Genomic DNA, 27,001 nt, shown 5'->3' with positions numbered 1-27,001 from the left:
ATGCTGAATTGTCTGTTAAAGCATCAATTATTTCCCAGTCCTCCTCCCTCTGGGTGTGGAGGTGGTAGTAGTGGTGGTAGCGGCAGCAGCAGAGGAGCGTAACAGGAATGCTCTGTGAGTCATGAGTGCTTACATGAACCAGGGCCTCCTCCAGTGATGAAACCACCATTGAGGCTGGTAACGCTGTGTGGGAGTCCAGACCAGAGGACAGAGGCTTGTGGGTGTGTACTACTGGCTGAGGTCTCCAGCTTATCAAACATCCAGCTTACTGCTGAAATAAACCAGACTCCACGTTAAATAAAACAAAACCAAAGTGTCAGAAAATCCAAAAAGCTCAGAGGTACATTTACCCACTAAAACTCAATAACAACATTCAAATCCTATCTCAATTCAAAGGTCACTGACCACTCCTGTTAAGGACCTCAATGGGGGGCTTTTTTGCTCACTTTTGGTTCCATACTTGTATTCTTGGAGTTTATAGAGAAGCATTGCAAGATTTATGGCTGTAAATAATCCTCATTTATCTTATACTGGGTCTTGTTGCCACCCTCAGTTCCTCTCCCGTAAGCCATCTTTATCCTAATTGGCTCCTCCACACAAACAGACGGTTTAAACAGCATGTGCTCACAGGATATCATCATACATACGTGTCCAACAGTAAAAAAAAAAAAAAGATTTAGAGCAGTATGAAGTATTATGTATTATGGAGGAGTATTTCGCTCATCTGCCTTCACACAGATGAACTTGAGTATCCTAATTTAGCCCTTAATCCACAGGGTTTAATCATGTTGGCCCACACTCGGAAGCTATAACAGCCTCAACTCTTCTAGGAAGGCTTTTTACAAGGTTTAGAAGTGTGTTCATGGGAATTTTCAACCATTTTTCCAGAAGTGCACTTGTGAGGTCAGACGCTGATGTTGGATGAGGAGGCCTGGCTCGCATTTTCCACCCCGATTCATTCCAAAGGTGTTCTATTGGGTTGAGGTCAGGTCTCTGTGCAGGCCAGTCAAGTTCTTCTACACCCAACTCACAAATCCATGTCTATGTCCTGCTTTATGTACTGATGCACTGTACTCATCCCCAAACTGTTCCCACAAAGTTGGGAAGCATGAAATTGTCTAAGATTTCTTGGTATGCTGAAGCATTAACAGTTCCTTTCACTTGAACTGAGGGGCCAAGCCCAATGCCTGAACTCACACCATAATCCGGCACCACAGTACCACGCTGGAATTCACTGGACCCCTGAGACTGACCCATTCTGCCACAAATAATTGTAGAAGCAGTCTGCATGCCTAGGCTCTTGATTTTTTTTTTTTTTAAACCTGTGGCAATGGAAGTGATTGGAACACCTGAATTTGATGATTTGGATAGGTGAGTCAATACTTTTGGCAATACAGTGTATGTTGTCCTGATTATTTGAAACATAACAGTATATACATGACAGAAAATACCATATGATAATAGGTCCACTTGGGGTTACCACAATGGAGCACCTTTCTCCATTTCACCCTATACCTAGTATCCTCCTCTGTCACACCAACCCTCCTAATGTCCTCCTTCACTACATCCACAAATCTTCTTCTTTTCCTTCTTCCTGGCACTTCCATATTCAACATCCTTCATCCAATAGATCCACTAGCCTTCCTTGCACAAACCACCTCAAGCTTGCCTTTCTAACTTTGCCACAAAACTGCCCAACCTGAGCTGTCCCTCTGACCTACTCATTTCTAATTCTGTCCACTCTGGTCATAAATGCTTTAAAATTCCTTCCTTTTGTTAGGACAGGGAGAACACAGGAGGGTCTTACCCACATTCAGACGCAGGCACCCCTTGTTGAGCCAACCACTCAGCCGTTGTGCATTTAAATGACAAAATATATCCTTTGTCCTTCACATCTGAATATTTTGAGACAAAGTCATTAATTTACCAGTGAAAAATAAATGGTGAAGTCTAACTCTCCTCTTAAATTGTATCTGTACTACATGAAGTTCAGTGTTGTTTCAAACTTTTTAATAAGTAACAGTTTTTGTGATTTTATACAGGAATAATGATCACAAAGTCAAACTACAAGTCTGGTTTGAGCTTAGACAGGTTTAAAGTCGACAAACCCTTAATTGGATTTATATTTTTTAGATTTCAGAATATATAAAAGTTGTAAATTAATCCGAAATGACGTCCTTCTGTGGTCATGAGCTACAGTAGAGAAAAACCAGATGCTTGCAGCTGTAATTATGTTGCACACATTTTGTGTTTCCACACGCATCTCCCACATTGCTCTCCCCCCCACGCATGAATCCCCCTCTTTGTGAGTCATGAGTGCACCACAACACACGATATGTCCTCAGTGTCTTTCCCCCTCCCACTACCCACCACCCCGCCCTCCCTCCGACCCTCCCTCGCTGTTCCTGCGTCTGAAAGATGGATGAGTCAGCAGCAGAGTATACTTTGGCTTGTGCCAAGCCATCATCTTCCGCTCATCTCCCGTCTCTCCTCCTCTCAGCCGCCGTCCATCTCTACCCACATGCCCCTGCCACGAAAGGCTGTGATTCATGTGCTGCTCACCGTCTAAGGTTTAAAAAAAAAAAAGTCCAGCTGGGCTATCCCGCAAAGGTGGACAAGAGTGTTCAACTATGATTGTCACAATCACTAACATGGTCCCAGTGTAATGAGCTGCATTTGCAGCAAACACAAGAGTCTGAGATTTAAGTGAAACAGTGTGATTATTTCTACATGAAAGGAACTTTGTTATTCATTTATCTACAACAAACTTCAAGGATTGACTTCACATCCAATACTTGCCCAGTCAGACTGTCTCTTACAGTGCTGTTAAGCCACTTAACACTGACCATGAATCACTCAAGTATATACAAGCACCTAACTCAAGAAATAATCCAGTGTTCTGTCTATATATGTGTGTTTTCAGATGCTTTGTTAAAGAAATGGTAAAAAATAATACATTATAATCTTCTTGTGACAAGCTGCTAGTAACAGAGTCTATGAAAAATGCCAAAGGTAACAGTTTGGCAGGCATTAAATAGTATTGTTGCAACAACATCAACAATGTGATTCCCAAGGAACTATTAGCTTTAAAACTTGTGTCCTTAAAATATTTGAGGAAACTGAAAATAAGTGGCAACAGGTCCTATGGAGGGATAAATCCAAATGTGAAAATTGAATTGGTTCATGCTGTCATCAATATGTATGGAAGAAGTAAGGAGAGAGGGTAATGAGGGAAATGGAAACGTAGGGAGACACAACTGACACAAATGAACATGAAGCCACCCGGGAAGTAAAACAAAACACATTGAACACAAGAGTTTCAAAATAAAACAGGAAATATGGAGAGACGTAGACATGATAACACAAGCTTGGCAACATAAAACACGCAGACAAGAAACACGTGACAGACTAACACAGACGACAGGAAAAGACTCACAAACACAGAGACGAAGGTGAAACATAACCAAGGCTAAAACTCAACTAAACTCTAACTAATAATAACACAAGAACCTTTTATCACAACTTAACATAATTGTTCTTTACACAATGAAACACGAGGAATCAAAAATACAAAATAAACTCAAAATGCTGGGTCACACTCTCAGCCCCTGACAATAGCTTTCTACTGTTGCTAACAATAAGAATAAACAAACAGGAAAGAAAGAAAATATGAGTACCTGAAACCACGATGAAAAAAAAATATAATAACAAAAGTGTTAAGAAAAGAATCTAGATATAGAAAAGCTCATTATCACAACATGTGCATTTAATATTTTGTATGTTATCCTCGAATGACGCAAACTGCTTTCTAACCATAATTTATAATAAATGGAGCATCAAGTTCCATATATCCAGTACCAGCACATCACAGGTTATTTATCATAGTTAGCTTTTTTCTGCTTCAGTGTTTCTCAATTTTAGTTCCTTGCAGCAGCCTGTATTGATCTTGTATTTATTAGAAAGGCTCTGCAAATGCTCTTTAAACAGCAGTCAATGCTTAGCGTTTTGCACTGTTATCTGGCTGCATCTCGTCTTATGAACAGTTTTGTACATCCCTTTATATATAAGTCTAGAGTCAGCCCTCATTTCTTCATATTTTGCTTCCATGCAGCCAGACTTTCTTTTAATTCTTTTAAAGTGGTCTTGAGTAAGAGTTCTCCATCCTTTGTGAACATAAAAGTTTCTATGCACATTGGCTTTCACTCATTTTCAGTCCAGTGCTTGCAACGGACCATTTCAGAGGATTTTTGTTTTGTTTACTAAGCCACTTAACCTTGACCTATGAATCATTCAAGCATAATAAATGCTTGAATGATGAACAAGTGTTGTCTACACATAACAGTCAACTTAGCAAAGAACTTTTAATGGTATCTTCAGGCACTTTGTTACCAGCAGCCTGATACAAAAACACACAATTTGGTCCCATTTCTTTAGTTGAATCTATGAAAAATGCCAAAGATAACACAATCAGACAGGCATAAAATAGTATTTTTGCACGAGGTGATAAAGAGTTACTAGCTGAAAACCTTGTGTATTTTTGCATGGTGCACAGCATTTCCTTAAAAACTGTAAAATAAATAAATAAATACATTGGACAGTTTAGTTAAGCTTAGGACAAAAGAAGAAGTGACAGGCCTAAAAAATATCTACAGCAGATCTGAAAGTATCAGAATGTCCTTAAGAAATCCACTAAAGACCTCAAAGGACCTGGTTGATGCATCTGGCCTTTCAGCTGATCCATCTGCTGTTTACTGAAGACTCATCAGAAATAGTCTCAGTAGTAGGTTGGCCCAAGACTTAAGAAGCTATTCTTAAGGAAGAGAAGCGTGAGATATATAAAATTACAAAAGAACTGGATTGAAAATATTATGTTGTGATGGACCTTATTGTGAGATTTTTGGTTCAGATCATTGTCAGTATGCACAGAGGAAGTCAGGAGAGACGTACCATCAGTAACCATGAGTGTGTACAGCCTATAAAACACGGTGTACTGGTCTGGGGCTGTATTTTAATAAGCGGTGTTGGAAGATTTTGTCAAAACTGATGGAATTTTAAACACACAAAAAGAACTGCCAAATTTGGATTCCCCATGTAATATCATCTGGAAAGCATTTAACTGCAGTGGCTTCATTTTCCCACATGACAATGATCCCAAACACACTGCCATTGCAGTAAAAGCAGACCTAAATAGAAAAAACACACAAAAGAACTGACCTCCCCAGAGGCCGGACCTCAACACACCATTCCTGAAGACTCGTCACAATTGTACATAATCTGTTCAGCCTGATATACTGTATTTGCATGTACACACTAGATGTTTCATCAAATGCTTTGAGTTTATGTTGCTTTAAACCGTATTAACAGAGCAGGTTTTCCTTCTGGCTCGGGCATGAAATAATTTCACCTTGGCGGACAATTATATCAGAATAGGAAAATAACAGCACTCAGTTTTTCTTCAGGGGTCTGGAGTCAGCATTTGATAGCATCTTCTGTGTCCTGCTTCCTGCAGAGCGTCCATTGATCTTCATCCAAAAAGACCACAATGAGCCATAAAAGCATTTCAGGGCAGTCGCCAAGAAGCACATACTCTAAAGTGGTTATGATGCACAAGGTCGTTAAAGGCTGGACTTTCTCCAACTGTATGTCTGCACAAAGAATAAGCAAATAAATCGGAGACAGGCATGATTATAATCACGGGACTGTCTTTCTGTAGGATCTGAAGCATTGTAGCGGAAACAGAGGAGAACGCACAGTTAATTTTCATATAAATATTTATTGCAGAGGAGGTATCTTTTATGTACATGCTATCACAATATAACACAATATAAATCTACCAAATATTCCCATATATTGATGCTATAAGCTTGTCATAGAGCAATAGTTATAACAAGCACAATACAGTGGGTTAGAGACAGTATCACTCACTATACAACTTGTAACAGTCCATAAAAGATCAATTTTTTCTTTTCTTTTTTTTTGTTCTATCAAGGGCAGTGAAACATCGGTCCTACTAATTTCTTGAATTCATGCAGAAGCCACAAGAGCAAGATTTACGACGTTACAGCGTTGAGTAGTAGTAGTAGTAGCGATAGTAGTACTTGTATTTGCCTTCGTGTGACTTTGTTTGGTCACAAGAGAATAGAAGTCAGGTTTAAAAGAAAGCAGCTAACCAACAAAAATGCACCATGGTAGAGACGACCCAATTGGAGGACAAAGAAGCTACGGGACACGGCATGGTACAAGAACAATGGTCTTGGATTTTCACACCCGAGTAAATGGCTGAGGTTCAAATACTCACAGACTCATTGATGATTTCCAGAGAAACGGACAGTAACAAACACTTGGTTATGTATCACACTGTTTAATACACATACAGCTATGGACTGGCAGAACTGAGAATTCCTGCAGCAAGCACGCTATTGTAAATTAAAAAAGTAGACTCAAAGTTACGCAAAACAGTGACTTCATTTAGTGCTGGGATGTTGCACAGTTATTTTTTGGGGTTTAGTTTTAAAATCAACATAAATGACACCATAAAAATTCTTTCTGTTGTTAAAAACGCTAACATATTGCTTGTTTTTGGTTCTTTTTTTTTGGATTAAATTCTACCAAAATCATGGAGCCTCTATTCGCTCCATTTCACTTTCAAACATGAAACAAACACATCTTTCCATTTTGAAATAACTTTCCTACAGTGACAGTAAAAGAGGCAGCAGGTTATTCTTCACCCGAGGGCAGTGAAAACGGCAGTGACTCCAAAGTTAGGTTTAAATAAGGAAGGGGCTTTTCAAATGTCGCTGTACTCATGCAATAAAATCCTGACTCAGATGATAGATGACGCTTAACATCTGATTTATACAGATCACAAGGATCCATCAAAGGATTGCAATCAATCAGTGCTCTCTGACACCTCCCACAGGCTGGAGGTGGAGGTAATTCTCAGAAAATGATATCAGTTGCTGGATTGTTTTCATTTGAGTTGTGCCAAAGTAATTCAACAAAACTCACCAATGCGCACTGGCTTGAATCATTACCAACTCCTAATGGGTTCTGAGGAAATTGACATGAATACAGACAATTACAATCAGTAATTCTCACAAGATACCATAACGCACTGTGGATGCTTTACTGATACACAACTGCAAATATAAATGGGGGTATTTTTTTCACTTGGATAGTTTATGGTGACTATTTAGACATTTTGATACGAAACACGGAACATCTCAAAACCTTTAAAAGATTTAGTCAGATTATTATTTGATAACTACCATGCTAAGTTTAATTATGAACTTATTAGGCTGATAAACAAATGGGGTTTCAGTCTGATTTGTATTTAAGTTGAAATGACGCCTAATATGGAGATGCAAAGAAAAACTGCAGTAGTGCTTAACCTTTAAATATAAAAGGTCACCCTATTGTCAGTATTTCAAATCATTCAATGACAGTTCCATTATCCAGTTAATAAAAACTTGGATTTTATTTTGGAAGTTATGACCACTGTTTCTATCATTTAGATAGGATAGTACTTGATGAACCTTCATTCATCTCTGTCTGTGTCCAGAGTTTCCTATATTGCAGATTTCAGACTTGATGCATGCCATACACAAGTATGCTTAATCTGCACTAGACCACAGACTTTGAAACATTATATAAGTAAATAAAACAACGTGACATCACTGATGAAGAGTTGAGTTTGGCATTTTGGCTGCTGTTGGGATTTCTTTTCTTTTTTTTTGGAGCCAGAAAGAACCATATGTGGAAGTGAGGACGAAGGTATAAGTCAGTCAATTTATCTTAACTGGCTTGGTGAGCTTGATGTAGATTATCTACCAATTAGACTTAGCATGCACACTCACCAGCCACTTTGTTGAATTATTGCTGTTTTGAAGGGGAAAGTGAGCCCAACCTGGTACTAGCGAGCAAAGTCCTGGAAATATTCCTCAGAGGCTTTGGTGCATAGTGACATGATCACACAGTTGCTGTAGATTTGTCAGCTGCGCATCCATAATGTGAATCTCACCACTGGAAGGTGCGCTATTGGATTAAGATTTGGTGGAGGCTATTTGAGTACAGTGAACTTAATGTAATGTTCAAGAAACCATTTGAGATAATTTGAGGTTTGTGTTATCCAACGGGGAGCAGCTATCAGAAAATGGGTACGCTGTGGTCATAAAGGGATCAGAAACAATACTGGGGTAGGCTGTGGCATTTAAACGGGGATGAATTTGTACCAAGAGGCCTACATCCCCCCAAGCTATTACACCACCACCAGCATCACCCTGAACCACTGATACAGAATTGAACCATGCTTTTGTTTTGTTAACATCAACTTCTAACCCTACCATTCAAATGTTGGAGCAGCAATTGAGGCTCATCAGACCAGAGGCAATATTTTTCCAGTCTTCAATTGTCCAATTCTGGTGAGTCAATGTGAAATAGGCTCAGTTTCTTGTTCTTAGCTGGGAGAAATAGCACCCGGGACAGGCTTCTCCTGCTGTAGTTCATCTGCTTCAAGGTTCAGAGATGCTCTTCTGCATACCGTGCTTGTAACAAGTGGTTATTTGAAGTATTTTTCTTTCTTTCCAATCAGTTCCAAGCAGTCTTAGGTGGATCAAGCAGTCTCATTTTTGCCCAGAGAACTGCCATTCACTGGATATTTTTCTCCTTTTTTTTTGACCATTCTATGTAAACTAGAGTGGGAATGTGAGAAAATCCCAGCAGATCAGCTGTTTCTGAAATATTCAACCCAGCTCATCTGACAACAGCAATCATGCTACGTTCAAAGTCACTTAAATCACAGTTTTCCCCCATTCTAAACCTCATTATTAGCAGGTCTTTTTGACCATGTCTACATACCTAAATGGACTGAGTTAGCATGTGACTGACTGAGTTGAGATTTGCGCTAATGAACAGTGGAGCTGATGTACTTATAAAATGTCAGGTGAGTGTAAACAAAAAAAATACCAGCATTTTACTTCATTACAACTGGAGTACAGATCTCTTGCATAGACTCTTAGTACATTGAAATGCATCATAATCTATAATATTTGTCAGATGACTTGCACACTGTAAAGTTGGGCATTTTCAGTATTCTCAAGGGATTGACTGACTTAAACATAGTGGGCTCAAGTGCAGTGTAGCACACAAATGTAGCTAACAAAGTCAATTATCGCTGCAAGATCCAGAAAAAAGTAGCTATATCCATGAAAAACGAGGTCCCAGAGGCACAGCAGCATTTCAGGTAGCTCATTTCTTTAACTAAAAGTTACTTTCTGCTCCTCTTTTATTCACAAGGGGTTGCTACGGCACGGATCTCCACATTTTCGATATTTATGCTAACTGTCCTTTTTTGACATGACCCAAAAGCGATTCGTGTTCCTTCATTTTCAAACAGGGTATCTTTTGCTTTTAGGCCATTACATTAGCCTATAATCTACAAATGCATAGCATGTTAATTTGTTTGATTTTGATGGATGGTATCCAGACTAAGTAATAACTTCCAGACAGTTTTAGCTAAGCCAGAAGTCTCCTTAAAAACCTGTGGGACTATCTGGCAAATTTTAGTGGCCACAACAATAAAACATAACCCAAGTTTTAATTACCCAGAATTATTCTGTTATTGTGTAATAGAAGTTGCTTGACTTTTTTTTACGTTGAGGCGGTAGGACGGTAAACACAAAGGCAAGAACAGATCTTCTGCAAATTTTTCTGCATCTCATTTGTCCTTTAAATATTGCATCCGCAGGCACACACTTACATTTGGTGCAAGACAAAGATCCAAGCTGGATTCATACACAAAGCTGGTGCAAATAATTTTTCCTTCACTACTTTTGACATATGTGAACATATCTGACACATTCATGTTAACGCTGCTCTCAAATATCACCCTTTAGCTTTTGGAACTATAAAACAGGGACGTGAGGGTCTCAAAAAAGTGAACTGAAAACAACATTATAGATTTGCCAACACATTAACTGCTTTAGTTGACAAACCGGTAGGCTCCATCTACTCCCGATACCTGGCTGTGCATGCTGTTTATATAATTCACCATCACAAAATGCTGAAGAAGACGACACTCGCTTCCCTTCAGACTGATACAAGACATTGCTAGTTAGATAGGCACATACAGTACATCTCCGCAGACTTGGAAGCATTTTAATCTGCCGAGAACTACAATTAAATAGATCTAAACAAAGAAACAAACAAAAAAAACATGTCTGAGTTTGGTCAGTGTGTTATATTGTGTGTGATATCATGCCATGTGGTTGAAAATAAGAAGACGAAATGTACAAGTTGGACATAACCTGTCCTCAGTTCTTAATTTGTGAAGTTGGCTAAAGTGCTATGGACTGATTTCTTTCCTACGCCAAGGACAAAAACTAATAAATTAACTTTAGAGCTTCGAGACCTGCATCCCTCTTTGCAACTGTTCACTTGTTCTTTGGCTTTCACTTTCCCTGTTATGCAATTCAACCTTAATTTTATACTTTCTCGTTTATACACATCAATATTTGTCTCTACAGTCTCATCCAAGAACTAATCATAGCAAAAAAAAAGTAAGAACAGCTGACATGGTGAACATGGATGTTTAACATTGCTTATGAAGTGAAAAGACTGAATTAAAAGTTGCATAATTAGTCTACAATTTCTCTTCAGGAGTTTCCTGTAATAATCTGGAATGCTCATCATGACTTTTTTTTTTTTGTACATTTCACTTTTTTCCAAAATAGATAAAACAGGAACAAAACCTTGGAAAGGAAGGCAACTTGTGGATCAACTTTGCTTCCAAGTCACCGTACTAATAGTAAAAGGTGATATTTAACGATTTCAAAGTGGAAAAAAAGTATACATCAATAATTATAATATATCAGTGGTCCATTAAGGTTGAGTGTCATGCTTTCTTGCTCGACGTACTATCCTCAAAGTCCCAGGGACAAACATCTGCCTTTTTAGCAGCACCTACAGGCCCCCCTTTAGGAGTTGGTTTGCTCTGTTTCACTGAAGAAGCACTTTTGTCTGTACCCGTTTTTTCCTCAAAATCCCACGGACAGACTTCCGCCTGCTTTTCTTTGGCTGCTCCAACATTAGCGCTTTTCCTTTTTTCTACCAGCAGCATTTCCTGGTGACTCTCTACATCCCACGGGCAGACCTCAGCCATTTTTTGTTGGCCGACGTGTTTCTCTGAAGATTTACTCTTGTCCTTCACTTTTGTTCTGCTTTTCTCATCATCAGTGTCTTTTGATTTTTCTTGGTCAACTGTTCTTGTGGAAGGGGGCCCTTTCTTTTTAGAAGGGGACTCCTTGGTTTTGGGTGGTTGTGAGGGGCTGGGTATCCTCTCTGAATTTGGAGCAGCTGCACTGCTGTCGAATTCCCATGGACAGACGTCGGCTTTTGATATTAGTGGCTGTAGTGATCCTTTAGGTGGATCTCTCACATCCGTTGGAGAGGTTCCCTTTTTCTGCTTTGTCACGTCTTGTGAGTGAGCTGACTCTGTTGGTTTTTTCAGCTCTTCGAAGTCCCAAGGACAAACATCTGCCCGATGTGTTTTGGAGCTTTCAACTGAAGAGGGAGGCTGCTGGGCTTTAGACTGAGACACCGATTGCTTCGATGCTTCACCTGGCTGACTGGCTTGACTCTCACCTCCGTCTTCCCATGGGCACACCTCTGCCCGAATAGCCGATGACCGCTGAATCTCCTTTGGGTGCCTGCCACTGGATGGAGAATGATCAGAACCTTTCTGCTTCTGAGACTTGGATCCTTTAGTGCTACCTCCATGAACAGTTGTGGTTTCCTTTGGTGCAATAGATACATGCTTTTGAACCTTATTTTCAGATGGAGTTGGGAGATCTTCCACCTCCCAGGGGCATACTTCTGAGAGATCATAGAGGTCTTTTCCCGTAATGGGGTCGGAGCAGATTGTCGGTTGGCTGCCACTAACTGGCTGTTTCATGATTATGCCTTTCATGGTGCTTTGTTTGTACTCGACTGACTGGCTGATAATCATCTTGGGCTGGCATTCATTTTCTGGCTCTACATTTGCCTTTGTGTCTTTGCTCTTTGGCTGACTCTTCTTATTGCTTTCCTCTGTACCCTGGGTCTTTCCAGTCAAGCCCAAAGTCTTCTCTTTGGCACTAGCAATGACACTGAGGGACTTCTGCAGCATGGAGGCTCTGGGATGAATTGGTTTCTTGTCTGCAGAGAGATTATGGGCGCTGGCTGACTTGCATACCAAGGGAACTGATTCTGTAGATTCACTGGGGGCATTTATGTTCTCACTGGATGTCTTCTTGACCAGCTTCTTGCCCATAAGTGTGTCCAAGAGGGACCCTTCAGCTGTGTTCTCATCAATCTTATCATTTACGGTGCTGTTGGAGTCTTCATTCTGGTCCCGGACGTGATCATAGCTACTGTGTGATTTCTTCAGGGAGAACACCTTGTTCTTCAGTGTCTCTTCCTTCACTGGTTTTGCTGGGTGAGTTGAATCCAATGGGGTTTTCTTCAGCATGGAGATGCTGTTACGATTGCTGCCGTGCTCTCCCGCCTCCTTCTCTTCACGGCTGCACTGGCGATGCACGGACTCGGGAATCTCTGTGATGCGCCTCATCAGCGAGCGACCTAGCCCTTTCTTAGAGCTTCGCTTTTTCTGGAGATGAGGGTTGTTCGCTAGCATCTTCTTCCTTTTGTAAATCTCCAACTGGGAGTACAGTTTCTTCAGCTCTTCCTACACATCAATGATAAGACAGATGCAAAGTTATAAGTCTTTTTTTAATGACAACAACCTGGCTAAATAAAAAAAACAAACATACAAAGGTCGCGCTCAAACACTGCTACAGAAAAGCACACAATCTGCTGCACAGAAAACATGCAGTACTACCTAATGACACGTGACTACAAACAGTTTTTAAATGATGCATTACAGAGTATCACATGCTGAAAAAAAGCAAAGACGGGACAGTTTAGGACAGCGTCAAATAAGAAAACGGAGTGTCTTTTAGTGTTAGGTCTGAAACAGCCTCTAAGCTCAGATCCTGAATCAGTTGGATTTCAATCTGCATTTCCATCCGTGACAGTGAATGCTCTCAAACACCTGGATGTCATCATAAAACCCCCTCCTCTAGATTATAGGCTTAAGGTACCCAAATATTTTGGTAGAGAGACTTCTTCAGCTCTAACAGACAAACAGATATCTCTGCTCACGTTGGCACGTTTTTCCCAAAGGCTGTCGCAAGACCTTATGCCACAGCCATTAATAGAATTGAGATGGCCCATTTCGTCTGGTGTCTGCAATAAAAAACTGCCATGGCTCAGTATTTTTGGAGGATTCAAAAGGTACACAATGGAAATGTAAAAGTTGGTGGAAACACCCCTCACCCTGATGTCCTCAGGGTCCAGGCTGTGCTCACTCCATGCTGACGTTATGCTGCTGTTGAGGTACGATCCAGAGCGACCCATGTCCAACTCGTCCTCATAGGCCTCAGACGCGATATCGTCTCTCATGTGGGTGCCAGCAAACAGGAACTGATGGAGGGGGGTAAAATTGGTCAACACTGGTTGTTTCCATAACATTTCTTAAGCAAGAAAAGGCAAACAATGCAGAAATCACAATATACATATATAGCTTACTGACTTAACCTAACATTATTCAAGAAGATGGAAACAGTTCTGTAGTGCATTACTATGTATTTACGTGTCTTTATAGCAAATATAAAACATTATATTTTACTGATGAAAATAAAGACCACCATGAAAGATAATGAATAAAATAAAAAGTAAGAATAAAAACAACAATAATAACAATATCTTAAATTGGTAATGCCTAATTGCTGGACAGCATCTGATACCAAAGGAGCTAAATTACAAGTAAAGGAGCATGTAAGCACAGGCTACATATGAAAGGTGAAGCCAGTGGAGAAGTGCTTTAAATCTGGGCCAGTGGGGGCAAGTTGTATGGCCAAGTTTAGGCAATTTACTCATATACAGTAGCGCATTTAAATAAAACTTAAGTGCTGCACAGAATTTTCTCCTTCTTCTTCTTTCCTTCCCTTAAGGGTGTCCACAGGGAATTGTCTTCCTCCATTTCACCCTATTTCTAGTGTCCTCCTCTATCACATCACCCCTCTGCATTTCCTGTCTGCCAGCTCCATGTTCACCATCCAATAATCCACTATTTCTCCTCTGCACAAGCCAGTCTTGCCTCTCTGACTTTGTCTCCAAACTACTCAACTTGAGCTGTCTGTCTGATGTAGTCATTTCTAATTATGTCCCAATGAAAGTCTTAACATCTCCAGCTCTGCCTCCTGTTTTTGTCAGTGCCAATGTCAATGCCATGAAACATACATCATAGCATTCTCACTACTGTTTTGTAAACCCTCCCTTTCACTCTTGCTGCTATCCCTCAGTCATAAATCACCCCCAACACTCATCTCCAACCACCCCACCCTGCCTGCACTCTCTTCTTCACCTCTCTTGCATACTGTCAAAGTGTTGCACAGCAAGCAATTATAAAATAAGAAAACAATGAAAAGTCAAAGTAAAAGAAAGCTGGAAGCTACTTAAAAACAATTTAGAAAAATAAATTATACATAGTATAGAAAATAAAATAAGGGCAAATAATCTTCAAAAAAGGTGCAGTTGTAAAATGATCCAATATTGAAAAAGTCAATGAGAAAAGGTATCTTTTTATACGAAACTGGTAGGTAGATGTTTTCAGCTGGAGAAGAACGCTACTGTAAAGTTTTGGAGCTTGAACTTGAACTAATAAGAACTTTAAGGCTAACTGACCTAGGGAGCATGACACGTAAAACTGGAAATAAGCCCAACAGATACTTAGAGTGCTTACTGCTGATTTGTTCAATGAGTACACACTATTTTAGGCCCCAGTCACATAGGTCACGAGACCAGTCAGCGACTCCATAGCAACCTTTGGAAAAATGCATATACCCCAGCTGGTTGCAGAGTGGTTGCTGCACCAAAAACCTTGCGATATCATTGATCGCTAGCAGTTTGCCAAAATTGATCATAGTTTGCATGCAAGACACTGACTTGTCTATGGCAATCTGTTAGCGACCAAAGCAATCACAAGCAGGTTTTTATTACACCACAAAGTAACAAGTAAAATAACCTCCAGTAACTACTCACCACCTGGTTGGTGAATACACATTTTCACCCTAGCGACTTTTTTAGGGCAACCTCATAGACTAAATCTATACAAGTTCCTACTCTGTGAGCATGGAGGGTGCTTGTGATTCAGGGCTGCTGAAACTGAGGTCTCACAGTGATGGTTCACAAACTACAATTATTATTGTAGGGTCTTTAGTTTGCAATATAAGGCGTCATGAGGCGAATGATGTTGGGATTTGACGTTATATAAATAAACTTAAATTCAATTAGATACTACACCCATCTTTTCCATACATTTGTAAATGTATTGCATACATTGAAATGGTTACCTTAGGAATGAGTAGAAGACCCAGGGTGACAGTGACAGTTAGGTGAGTGTGGGTGAAGAACAGGAGCAGCATCCAGTCTGGATGCAGCTCAGGAGCAAGAGTGAACCTGTAAAAATAAAGGCAGACATCCAGATGTGAAGCTGATGTTAGTCAATTTCATTGACTGCAGACAGGATTTAAGTTTCTTATATTCTGATATATCTATAAAGCTGTTCAGCATCACTATTCAACCTGCTAAATCTCATCACATAAACCAGGAAAGTATTTGGACACAAAGACATGTCTTTATTATAGTTCATCAACTTTAAAGTGTCCATTCAGTAACTGGAGTGAAACCTGCATCAAAGCTCTTGGATACAGATGGATGCAGGAGAGAAAGCTACCACCAGAGTAGCAGATTTAGCAGCAGTGTCAGTCTAGTCGTCAAATGCACTCCTGCAGTGTTCCACTTGGGTGATCCTCGCACCAGCAAGGACACAATATTTTCCTCATCCGCTCAATTGGATTCACAATAAAAAGGAGTGACCTTCATCTGGTCACAAGATTCAGTCTATGTATACATCAGACGGGAACACACTGGGCTGGCTGTGCTGCAGCAGTTGGAGGAAAATAAGATAATTACCATCTGAAACAACAGTGGTGAGAGGAGTAGCTCCAGCCTGTTATTTAGAACGAACTAACAGGCTTTCAGCACAGTGAGACCTCGTGTGCACTAAGGATATGAAGGCATGTCCTGTTAGATGCTAATTCTACCACTGGAGAGCCTCTAACCAAGCAAATGTCATGTAGCAGGCTCATTACGCTGCCGAGGTTGGCAAATGGCTAATTAACAAACAGTTACTGTGGTAATAGCTGTGAGGCATGAATGAAGGCAAACGTCCAGCATATGAAATGTCTCGAAGCTTTGAAGTCTTCTCTCCTTCGTGTTTTGTGAGGAGTTTGTGTGCAGATGAGGATTTAATAACTCTGGCATGCCATCTCCTCTCAGCCTGCAGCATTTCACTGAGCGATCCCCACCACTCCTACGACTCCAGCGGTTTCATTCCAGCATCCCATTTACCTGGATCTGGCTTATACCTGAAGATGACCACAGCCAACACGGAAGCCTGAGCTTTAACTGGTCACTGTGGGATCAAATAGCTGGTTCTTCATGCAACATAAATGGATGCCGGATGCCTTTAACTAGCCCCGGTGTACACTGGAGCCCCAGGTGGCAACCAGACGGGAATAAACCCGCTACACCAGGCATTTTTCCAGTTTATTAAGGACCTCATCTGGCCATTTTCTGCAGAGGAAAGCCTCACAACAATGCTCAAGAGGGTCGTTAAAAGAACTGGCCAAGCAATCACAAGAGCCAGATGTTCAAAAAGACATCACAACACTTAAAAACTCACATTTCTTCCAGTAAACTATCGATCATGCACAATTTATTGGTAATGAACGATAATAAAGCTGCCAATAATTCAAGTAATTGATGCTGTCTTAGAAAAAAAAAATCATCCTGACATGGTTCATTAGTGAATAATGTGATGGAGCTGAGCTCTCAATTAGGGCGGCTCGAGCTAGGAGCGGCTGTGGCGGTGTCAGCTGAAACATCTCATTTATTAAAACTGCACATTGCAGCTATCTGACGTGTAGACTGGAGGGAGAGGGCTGATTTCACTATGATCAAAATTAACTACGAGCTGAACAGAAGAGTTGAGCTAGCGTACACGGAAATTAGGCGATCTACTGGAGGATATAAACATCAAAATGACAACCCAAACACAGACTATGATATTAAATATGGAGCCAGTACGTACAGGGAATTTTGCAAATTTAAGTGACAACATTTGCATGCTGAACACAATGTATTTATTAGTAATTATGCTCAGAGCGCTATGTGGGTGGATTCGAGCCTTACTGTTATTCCACTGTTAAGGTTCTGATTTTTGTGTTTGTTAAACTTGGATTTTGCTTCCTTTATTATTCCATGAGATTTACATCCATTTACGTGTGCACACAGAAAGGTCCCGAGCTGGATTTGAACCCAACACCTTTTTTCTGTGAGGCAAAAGTGTCACAGACTGCCATCCAAATAAAACAAACAAACAAAAAAAACACTTCTAAATCTTAAATATCTTAAATAAAAGTGTCTCTTTTTCTTCTAATGGGTCCTGTCAGTTATGTTACTGTCAGTTATCAACAGTGTTAGTCATAAAACAAACGTTGGAGCGTATTTCAAGACAGAGGAGTGTTAATTAAAGAAGCTCTAAATTCAGTATTGTATGGAGTATCACAGAATATAATTTGTGATGCTCAAAGTGTTTTGGTAAAAATTCTAGACAGATTCATTATATAAATAAATAGAAAATCAGTTTATAAAGTTTCCAGTTTGTATATAGCATTATAACAGATGATGTAAGCTGTAGGCTTCTTACAGTATAGCACAGGTGTGGGAGTATACTGCAAAAAACTGTCTGTGCTGAGTCAGAAAACACAGCCTGACTGTACAAACAGCACAGGTTTACTTGCATATCTGCTGATACTTAAAGGTCTTGTATTATGTCCACCTTTAACAAGTCTCACTGGACCCCAGAGTAGAGCCTTTCCAGTTTCACTTCAAGACACCTCACAGATTTTTATATCACACCACTGTATTCTTGGTTTGTATTTTGGGTTATTTTTGTTAAATAAATTGATTTTGCTCGGTTTCAGCCCTCTTCTCTTCAACTCTCTGTAGCTTTAAATTATTTGAGCTGCTGCTGCCCATTTCCAGAAGAGGGCAGTACCTTTCCTGCCATTACTACAAACAACCTGAACCAAAAATGCAGCAGAATAATTCAATTCTGTGCCGTAACCTCAAAGTGTCTGAGAGGAGCTGCTGGTTTGTACCAGGACTGTACATATGTACCAAGAATCTGAACAGACTGACTACTTTACACAAAGCAAAAATGTTCTTATGCAGTACTGTTAACATATAAGAAATTTCTAGCTGATTAAATGACATTCCCCTCACTAGTCTGCACCACAAATACCAGCTGGTTGAATAAATAATTACTATTTTACTCATGTGCAATAGTTAACTGTTCTCAGATGCTACACAGCGGCATGTGATTTAGAAAATGAACAGTTGTATGCAGGCTGTGAGAGAACAAGCTAGTATATAATCACTGGAGTAATGTGCCATGAAGTACAGCACAGGCGTGTGGATGCTAACCTGCAAAGAAAGGAACATTTGCCAAACTAATCTGACATCATGAGTATGATGATGTGCAGTACAAAGTGCCGCACTGTTGAGTGACATTTAAAATATGATTTGATTATTAAAGAATGTAATTAACAGTTTCAAGTGGCTCCTAAATATAAGCACTGTTTACACAGTCGATTTTTATCCTCATCCATTAGATTAGGCTACATTTTTTATGTTTTTCGTACTATTGCTGGTCTGCTGGCTACCAAATGCAAAGCAAACTTTCCCCCTGAGCTAAGGGTCGTCCACACATGGAGCAATGTGGTGATCAGAGAACATGAAATGCCAAAGACGTTCAGCAACTTCAAGCGATAATAGGAGAAGTGAGTGGGCCCCTCGAGCATGAGCAAATACAGCAAATACCAACAACGGCGACCCCCTCATATGTTGATCGACATATGAGGGGGTGGCAAATAAATTAGAAGGTTACCTAGGCAACCAAGGGCTGAATTGTCCAAAAGCAATCAACCATTGAACGACCAACAGGATAAGGAGGCATGTAACTGATAGCTGGAAATTTTGCCATCTTGCACACCTTCTTCAAGGCTTCATCTATTTTTCCTGTCTCTGTATAAAGGTCAGTTGAGCTGTAGAGCTCCATTTCTAATTGTCATCATGGGTTTTTGCTATGCAACATGAAATTTGAGTTGAAAATTTTAACCTGTGCAAATGCGGCTTCGCCTCTGTTTGCTTTGCCCAGTGTGAATTTGCATCAAATCACCTCATGGGATTGAAAACGTGTTCGCGGTTTGAAGGTTTTCAGACTTTCTGATTTCTGTCATGACATTTCCTTGAGATTCATTCTCTCTTACTCGATGTGCTATAACCAAGAGACTATGATAGCAGTTGACTGACCTTATAACCAAACTATTTATCTCATATAACTTTTACCAATGTTCTGGTATGATGCACTAATACGATAGAATATATTTGCTTTTTTTTTTTTAAATTCAAAAACAACAAGAAAAAAAAAACCTCATGGTGCCAAATCACTGGGAGGAGGAGCTCTTACCTGATGATGTAGAATATAGCTGACAGCACAAGCTCATTGTGAACAGCGATGGCCATGTAGCGAGGCTCGTGGAAGGCCGACGGCACAGTCCTCACGGCGTAACACAGATAGACCGCCCACAGCAGGAAGAGGAACTCGGCTGGGAAGCGAAAAAACAAAAAAGAAGCTGTAAACACAGCGAACGCTCTGGCCAAGAAATCATTTCAATGCGGCACACACTCCTTACATGGGCACCAACCAACCAGCCACTTCACACTCCAGCGCACACATGGAGCTGCCACAGATGGCTGTAAAACACACGTATACAGGAAAGTGGCCTGCTCGACAGACTCATTTGTAACAGCTGTGGTTGTATTCTCAGGGCAGTAAATGAGTCCCCGTGCACCTCCGCGGCAGCCTCACATAAGGTTTCCAAGGTATCCAGCTCCGCAACTGTAAACACGCCAGGTTGCTGCCTGTGAGGGCAAGTGAATCATGTTTCCTTACAATAGGAACAACAATCACTGCAAAGTGACTCATTACTGTAAACGCCTCCCTGTCCGTTGGACTTCTTTTTCTAAATAATTAGATCTCAAACTTTTATTTTTGTAAGTAAAACTATTTACTCGAGACAACAATAGGAATAAATTTGTTTTCTCCGTTTCTTGAAATAAAATAGCGAGTGAGAGCAACGAGGGAAATCTAACAATTTTTTAATGGTTTATTCAGAGCGTTTGTAAATTATTTATCAACCGTTGTGGCAGTAGTTCCAGCATATTAACCCTTCAAAATGGGCAGATTTTAATTTTTTTTGTATTTGATTATTTTTTTTACAGCGTAAAACAAAAAATGTTTCTGGTACGTTAGCAACTAAAAAACTTCATTCACAACTTTAACTACCTCAAAGCCTTTTCTTTTTCTTTCTTTCTTTCTTTTTTTTTTTTTAACCATTTATTCTGTTATACAGTGTCTTCACTCAGTCTTTCACTGTTACCAGTAACTATTTTTTTGTAATCTATCATAAACCTCCATACAGTTTAGAGTGGGCTTTGTGAAACCAGTTATACCAAGGATTTGCAGACAAAGGACTGCTAACCCAGTGACATTAACTCGACCCTGTGTATGAACACTTCTAGTGAAATTGGGACCATTTGCCTTCAAAGTATAAGCTGCACCTTTTGAAATGCTGAGGTAAAACTTCTACTTTGATGGGGAGCCTTCTCCATTTCCAGTTTGCGCTGCACTTTTGCTAACTACAGTCACTACTAGCAACCAAAGCAATCATAATGAGCTTCTTAGTGCAGCATGTCATATTCAATATGTTGAATAACGTGCACGCATGATATCACATGAAGAAAAAGAAGCCTCTCTAGGTTGTATGGTGCAATATTTTTAAAAAATACTTACTACTCACTCATTTCTATAATGTAATTAGTGTTTCTGTGTTCCATGATATTTAACCTTGCCATGGGTGTCACAAGAAACTAACTCGCACCACCATGTGATTTGCACAGAGGCTGTGTGAGGGATGAGGAAGAGGAGTGTGCAAAAGTGTGTTCTCTTACCATGACTGCTGATAACTGCTTTTTACTGTTTTTATGTTTATAAAGTTAGACTGCACAAGATTAATACAAGAATCCCGGTGTGCCTGTACTGTCCTCTACCCCTGCACATGCGAGCACATGATAACAACTACTGAAAGTGCAGTTTCGCTGCATGCTTGGGCCTTAACAATTAGTCTTTATTCGATAGGAGCTCATTTTTTATGGGATTGTTTCTGCGCAGAAACACAGCAAAGCAGAAAATACTACAATTAGATCTCTTGCTGCGAGCAAATGCAGGTGTGGATTTCTAAATCTGAAAGATTTATTGCATCTCTGTGGGTGTAAATTATAAGCTGCATTCAGGTGGCATCGGAGTTGCCCCGCACATCCATATTGCCAACCTATTTTTACCTCCTAATAAACAGAATGAAAATGTGTCCTCAGTATACAGTATCGCAGCATGGCGGCCCGGCTGGGGGTCCATCTGTTTTCCCAGAACTCTAAAACGACCACAGCGCTCTCTCATGAAGCCTGAGTCAGCAGACATAAACCAGCATGCAGACTTGCTCAAAGTGAGATGCTGCTCTCAGAGCATCTTTGATTTCTCATCTGTCTTCATCTGCTGCTCGTTGCCCTTCCCCTCCTGTGTACAACACAGGAAAGCATCCAAAAGCGTAGCACCAGTAGAGAGGATTAATGTCTTCTTTTGGGAAACATTTCCAAATGTACATGGAAGGGAGTTGTCTTAATCATCCAACTTCACCCCATCACTCATTCTTCCCTCATCTCACTTTCAACTCCCATCGCTATCATACCTAACAAATCACTTCTTAATTTCACGTGTCCATCAAGTAACCCACGTTTCCTCACCACACTAGGCACATGCAGAGTGCGGCGCATTTAAAACTATTCACAGCACCCTGCAGAGGCAGAGGGCAGTAACGGTACCTACCAACAGCCATCATGTAGTCCCAGCGATCCAGGAGGCACATGCTGAACTGCAGCCCATTGGGCGTGTAGCCCACCTCGATGAGAGCCAACTTCCTGTCCGGGTTTTGACAGACGGCAGATGTCCAAGCCACCAGGAACCAGCAGACGATGAGCAGAATGATGCCCAGCAGACGTAGCACTCGCCAGCTGGTCATATAGGGGATCCTCTGGGCTGTACGGGACAGGAACACCTTCAGCACCCTGTGGAGGGAGAAGCTCACATTGAGACTGTTTCACAAAGTTTCATGTAAGCCTGTCTTCAAGTAAACAGAGTATCCATGAGAGGGAAATACCTCTACACTCAGTGTGCCTTGACTGTATTTATCTTTTTACTTCCCATATCTGATAGAATTTGAAACCTGCTACATGCAAAAGTTCTAAGCAAAATATACATCATAGCTGCTTTACACACTGGTTTATTAGTCTATGGCAATATTAGTATCGGAAAAATATTGCTTCCACAACATGAGATTATTTTGCTTTAATTTTAAGTGTTCGACATAAATACTGCACAGAAAACTAGTATTTCCATTTTCATAGACTCTTATTAAGCTTTATAGCAGCCGTTCCCAAAGTCAAGAGTGCTGCGGCCCACTTAAAAGCCAGAAAATCCCACAGGGCCCACTCATTCTTAAATCTTCACTTTAATCAAAATGCAAGAGAAAGTGATGTATTGCCTTGAAAAGTTTTATTCCAAAAAACATAAACAACACAGGCTGTTAAGGCTATAAATTGTTGATTCATACTCGGGCGTATGCAAAGTGTTTAGGTCAGTGTGCGACCCATCTTCCTCCTTGGACACAAACTTCACTCACCTGTGCCAATAGGAGTCACTGAACTGGAACTCTCTGCTGTGCTATTGTAGCCATTCAAAGGATTTTTATTATGTGCTGCTGTGTCCAAACAAACACGGTAAAAACGCAGACGTCAACTCTGTGATCAAAAGTGGGCCTGGCGAAAAATGAACCTTGATGGCGGATGCTGATGTAAAATATTAGTCTAGTCATGCTGTCTCTTACAAAATGAGAAGCATACGTCATATTACTGCAATGAAGGACCTGAATGTACATGTATAATCAAATGACCTATGAGCAAGCACTTTGGCGACAGTGGGAAGGAAAAACTCCCTTTTAACAGGAAGAAACCTCCGGCAGAACCAGACTCAGGGAGGGGCGGTTGGGGTGAGAGAAGGAAGACAGGATAAAAGAACTAGTATTATGTGGAGAGCAGTGAGGCTTCAAAACCACTGGATCACATCATGATGGCTGTGTCCATCTTTTATGCTGTCTATTGTAACCACTGCTTCAAACCTGCACATCTCACTGTGTGAGGCTAACTGGTACAGAATCTCTATCTAAGGGAATGGTTCTCAGTTTTTCTGGCATGTCTCCCTTCAAAAGACAAAACAAGTCACCAGTAACCTCTTGCTTACTTATCCTGCATAAATCATATTTCTTGAACATAGTTTTATTAGATGGTTGAGCCATTTGAGAACACTGGTACAAGGTAACCCTGGAGTAGAAGGTTATAGCAAGATTTCTTTTTTTATATGGATGAATTTACCTTTATTAGCACCATTTCCTGTGAAATGGCCCCAACACGTTCAGAATCGATGATTTTCTCGACTATATTAGTTCGTGAAATTTAACCAAGACACTTTATCTGCCTTAAACTTCCTAAACATAACAAAAAGAGCTGAGTAGGGGTGGGCGATTGGACGAATATATCGACCATCGACGATAGGCTGAGCCCATCGGCGATCGTTTTTACAAGGGCGATTTATTTATTTATTTGCCCATGAGTAAGTTTGCTAATAATGATGGAGCTAATAGAAGCAGTCAACAGAAAAAAAAATAATAACGCTGTTTTAACAGCACCCTCTTTCATCTGCGAGCAAATGCACGCTCCTAAAGGTGCGCCCAAATGCTTGTTGATGGAGCTGCAGAAGTCGGTGATAGCCTTGCATACTCACCTGCATGGTGGACACGTACACGCTCATGCAAGTTAGTGGTGTTTGAGTACTTTGTTTACACTATACATCTGCACAAGCGGCACACGCTTTGGTTACATCCTTAGGTTTACCTCTTTCATCCCAAATTGGCAACTTTATATTTTTTTTAGTGCTGTCAGCATTAACGCGCCGTCAGCACGACTAACGCGATTAACAATTAACCCATCTGGAGCACAGACTGAGTCAAAATCCCTGAAATGTCTCTGTCAACGCATTTCAGGCAGTTTACCCAAAATTTGTTCATTCTGCGCTCCAGATGGGTTGAGCGCGTTAAAAATTTTAATCGTGATGACCGCGTTAATGCTGACAGCCCTATTTTTTTTTCAGAAATTATTTCGTCCATGTTTGGCCTTCTGTGTTGTAAACAGCAAATCAGTCCGTGCATGACTGCATTGCTCCGCCCATCAACAAGTCTGCGCATGCGCGAATATATCACCCGTCATCGATTATTGGACTGACGATTGTCGGTTGGAAAATTTTTACATATCGCCCAACCCTAGAGCTGAGTGATCAGAAAAGAAAAAAACAAAACAAACTTATTGTTTGTCACCTCACTAAATGAGCAAAATTTTACACTGTTTATTAAAAAAATGCTAATATATGTTGTAAACTTATTTCAGGGGTTTGGTTTAAAGAAAGTGTGCCTTGAGGTATGATTAAATGACATGTCAAGACTTTTTCCTGACTTCCTGCAAAGCAGCGCAGCAGAAAAAAAACTGCTACCAATCACATTTGCAGCACTTATTCTACCTGCCAAATCCACAGACTGTGGAACATGAGTTAAACTCTGCTCAAACACATCACCGGCACTGCTATTCTTAGGCTCTGCCCTTCACGCACATTGATGAAGTGTCCACTGCTCTCTCCACTAATGAGCCCCCCATCAAAAATTGATCTGTGCAATATGTTAACTTGCACCTCTAAGGGTGAACTGGGCCCAGGCTCGTGTTAGCCACATCCTCTTAATCAGTATCTCTATTAGCACATTTTGACAGATTCACCTGACAAAAAAAAGGCCCACAGATGAAGAATTTCATCACTGTCACTTTAAATACAGTGGACCACCCTGTCTCATTAACAGCTATTCACAGCTGGAGAACTCCCCCCCAACACCACTCCACTGCATCCTCTGGCGATGCTTTCTCTTCCTGAGTTCTGTTTTTGTTTTTTTCCCAGCAACTGTCATTCCGGACTTTGTTAAATATGGAGCTCATTTGGGGCCAATGAGCTCCGTGTTTTCTTAATTACTTTACCACTTAATGAGGCAGCATAGTCTGGTGATGAAGTAGCCGAAAAACACGCTGCCTTGACACATCACAGGACTCTTTATCAAGGGATTAAGAGGTCAGATGCAATGTAATCTGATAAGTGCTTCCAGGGATGGATAACAGTGTCGGACTGTGGGTGAAGTACCTGTACAACTTAAGAGTCAGCGTCCCATAGACGGTAGCGAAACCCAGCAGTCGAACCCAACGCAGAAGGATGCAGCGGAAAACACTGGGCTGGAAGTAGAGAATCCCAACCTGGAAGAGGACAGAAGAAGCATTAAACAACAAAGGTCGTGAAAAGAAACTGAAAAATAAATAAATAAATAAAAGAGCCACCCAACTGTGAGTGTTTTCCATCTAAATGATAATGGGCCCTCTTTCCCTGGGAAATTACATTTAAATTCGTGGGAAGCTGCTGCCTCATTGTGCTCTCAGTGGACGTCTCTATAAACAGTAAAGTAATCTTATTTAAATGTTGGTTTTCTCCAACTGTTCTCGTTTGGTGTCGCACAAGTGAACGAGTGGGTTTATGCAGTTTAGTTTACTGTACATCCTATCGCACATTAAGTCCCTCTATAATCAGTTACTTGCTTTGTTTCGCCTCAGAAGCTACTCATGAAGCTATTTTACTTGTGTTCTCTAAACTTTTTCTACTTCCTCTGCCACCTTTCATCCATCAAAGGGAATTTAAAATACTAGAAAAGTGACCATCAGTGTGTTTCACCGATGCTGCGGATGAACTTTTTTTTTTTTCAGCAGTTTTTGTCAGCAGATGGTGTTTGCAGGGATGTCATGAATGTGTTGACATAAAAGATCAAATGCTGCTTGAATTTTTGGACCTTTTCGCTCATGTCGGCCAAAAAAAAAAAGAAAAAAGCACCAAACTTTTATTTTTTCTCATGTGCTACAAAGAGCAGCTCCATCTGCTGATGAAGATCATGTGCTATGATCAAAAGGTCTGGGCATCACTTGAGCTCATTCACTTGGACTTACTTCTAGGACTCTCAAGGATCAAACGTTTTTACACTAAAATTACTATAGCTAAACAGCTGCTGAGCTTGCATCTCAATAGTGAAAAAATAACATTTTTAAGCATTTTTCTAGTCTGATTGAGCACTTAAAGTTCCTAACAGATACAGTATGTATGACAGCTGCAGAAACCACTAAAGGTTTGCTCCAGTAAAAGGTAGAAGATTGCTTTCTTAGAACAATACTTTAAAAAGCTCTTTGGTGTACAGCAAAGCTATGTGGCAATGATCCGGATCTCTTGATGTTAAAAAACAAAATAACTTCAGGAAGTTTATGGTCCAGGTATGTTGATATACAACCTATTCAAGAAGGGGCAGTGTCAAACAGAACAATAAGTGGACACGACCACCAAAAATGAAAGTAACCAGAATCAGAATACTTTATTAATTCTAGAGGAAATTAAGTGCTCACAGTTGCTCCAAGACAGTAACTAACTAAACTAATATATTACAAAGTTACAAAATATAACAAAATAACTACAAATAGC

At 40.4% G+C, this 27,001-nt stretch overlaps 1 protein-coding gene across 3 annotated transcripts in view; it reads right to left on the bottom strand.

The window, feature by feature from the left end:
- Positions 1-5,969: 5,969 nt before the first annotated feature.
- Positions 5,970-27,001, bottom strand: part of gpr158a (G protein-coupled receptor 158a) — an 87,156-nt gene continuing 66,124 nt past the window's right edge. For 2 of the 3 annotated variants that reach the window (XM_019363018.2, XM_019363019.2), the window contains 7 exons: positions 25,631-25,740; positions 22,169-22,407; positions 19,694-19,832; positions 15,450-15,555; positions 13,372-13,518; positions 13,198-13,281; positions 5,970-12,721 (listed from right to left, as the gene is read on the bottom strand). In XM_019363018.2, the coding sequence (XP_019218563.1) occupies positions 10,892-12,721; positions 13,198-13,281; positions 13,372-13,518; positions 15,450-15,555; positions 19,694-19,832; positions 22,169-22,407; positions 25,631-25,740 (2,655 nt within the window). In that variant the 3' untranslated portion in view covers positions 5,970-10,891. The remainder of the gene's footprint in view (positions 12,722-13,197; positions 13,282-13,371; positions 13,519-15,449; positions 15,556-19,693; positions 19,833-22,168; positions 22,408-25,630; positions 25,741-27,001) is intronic. The other variant, XM_013264241.3, reaches the window with a different exon arrangement.

This window comes from Oreochromis niloticus, linkage group LG9 (assembly GCF_001858045.2).
Source record: "Oreochromis niloticus isolate F11D_XX linkage group LG9, O_niloticus_UMD_NMBU, whole genome shotgun sequence".
Classification (NCBI taxonomy): domain Eukaryota; kingdom Metazoa; phylum Chordata; class Actinopteri; order Cichliformes; family Cichlidae; genus Oreochromis; species Oreochromis niloticus.
The sequence above is the reverse complement of the archived record's forward strand: the minus strand, read 5'-3'. Positions and strand labels throughout refer to the sequence as shown.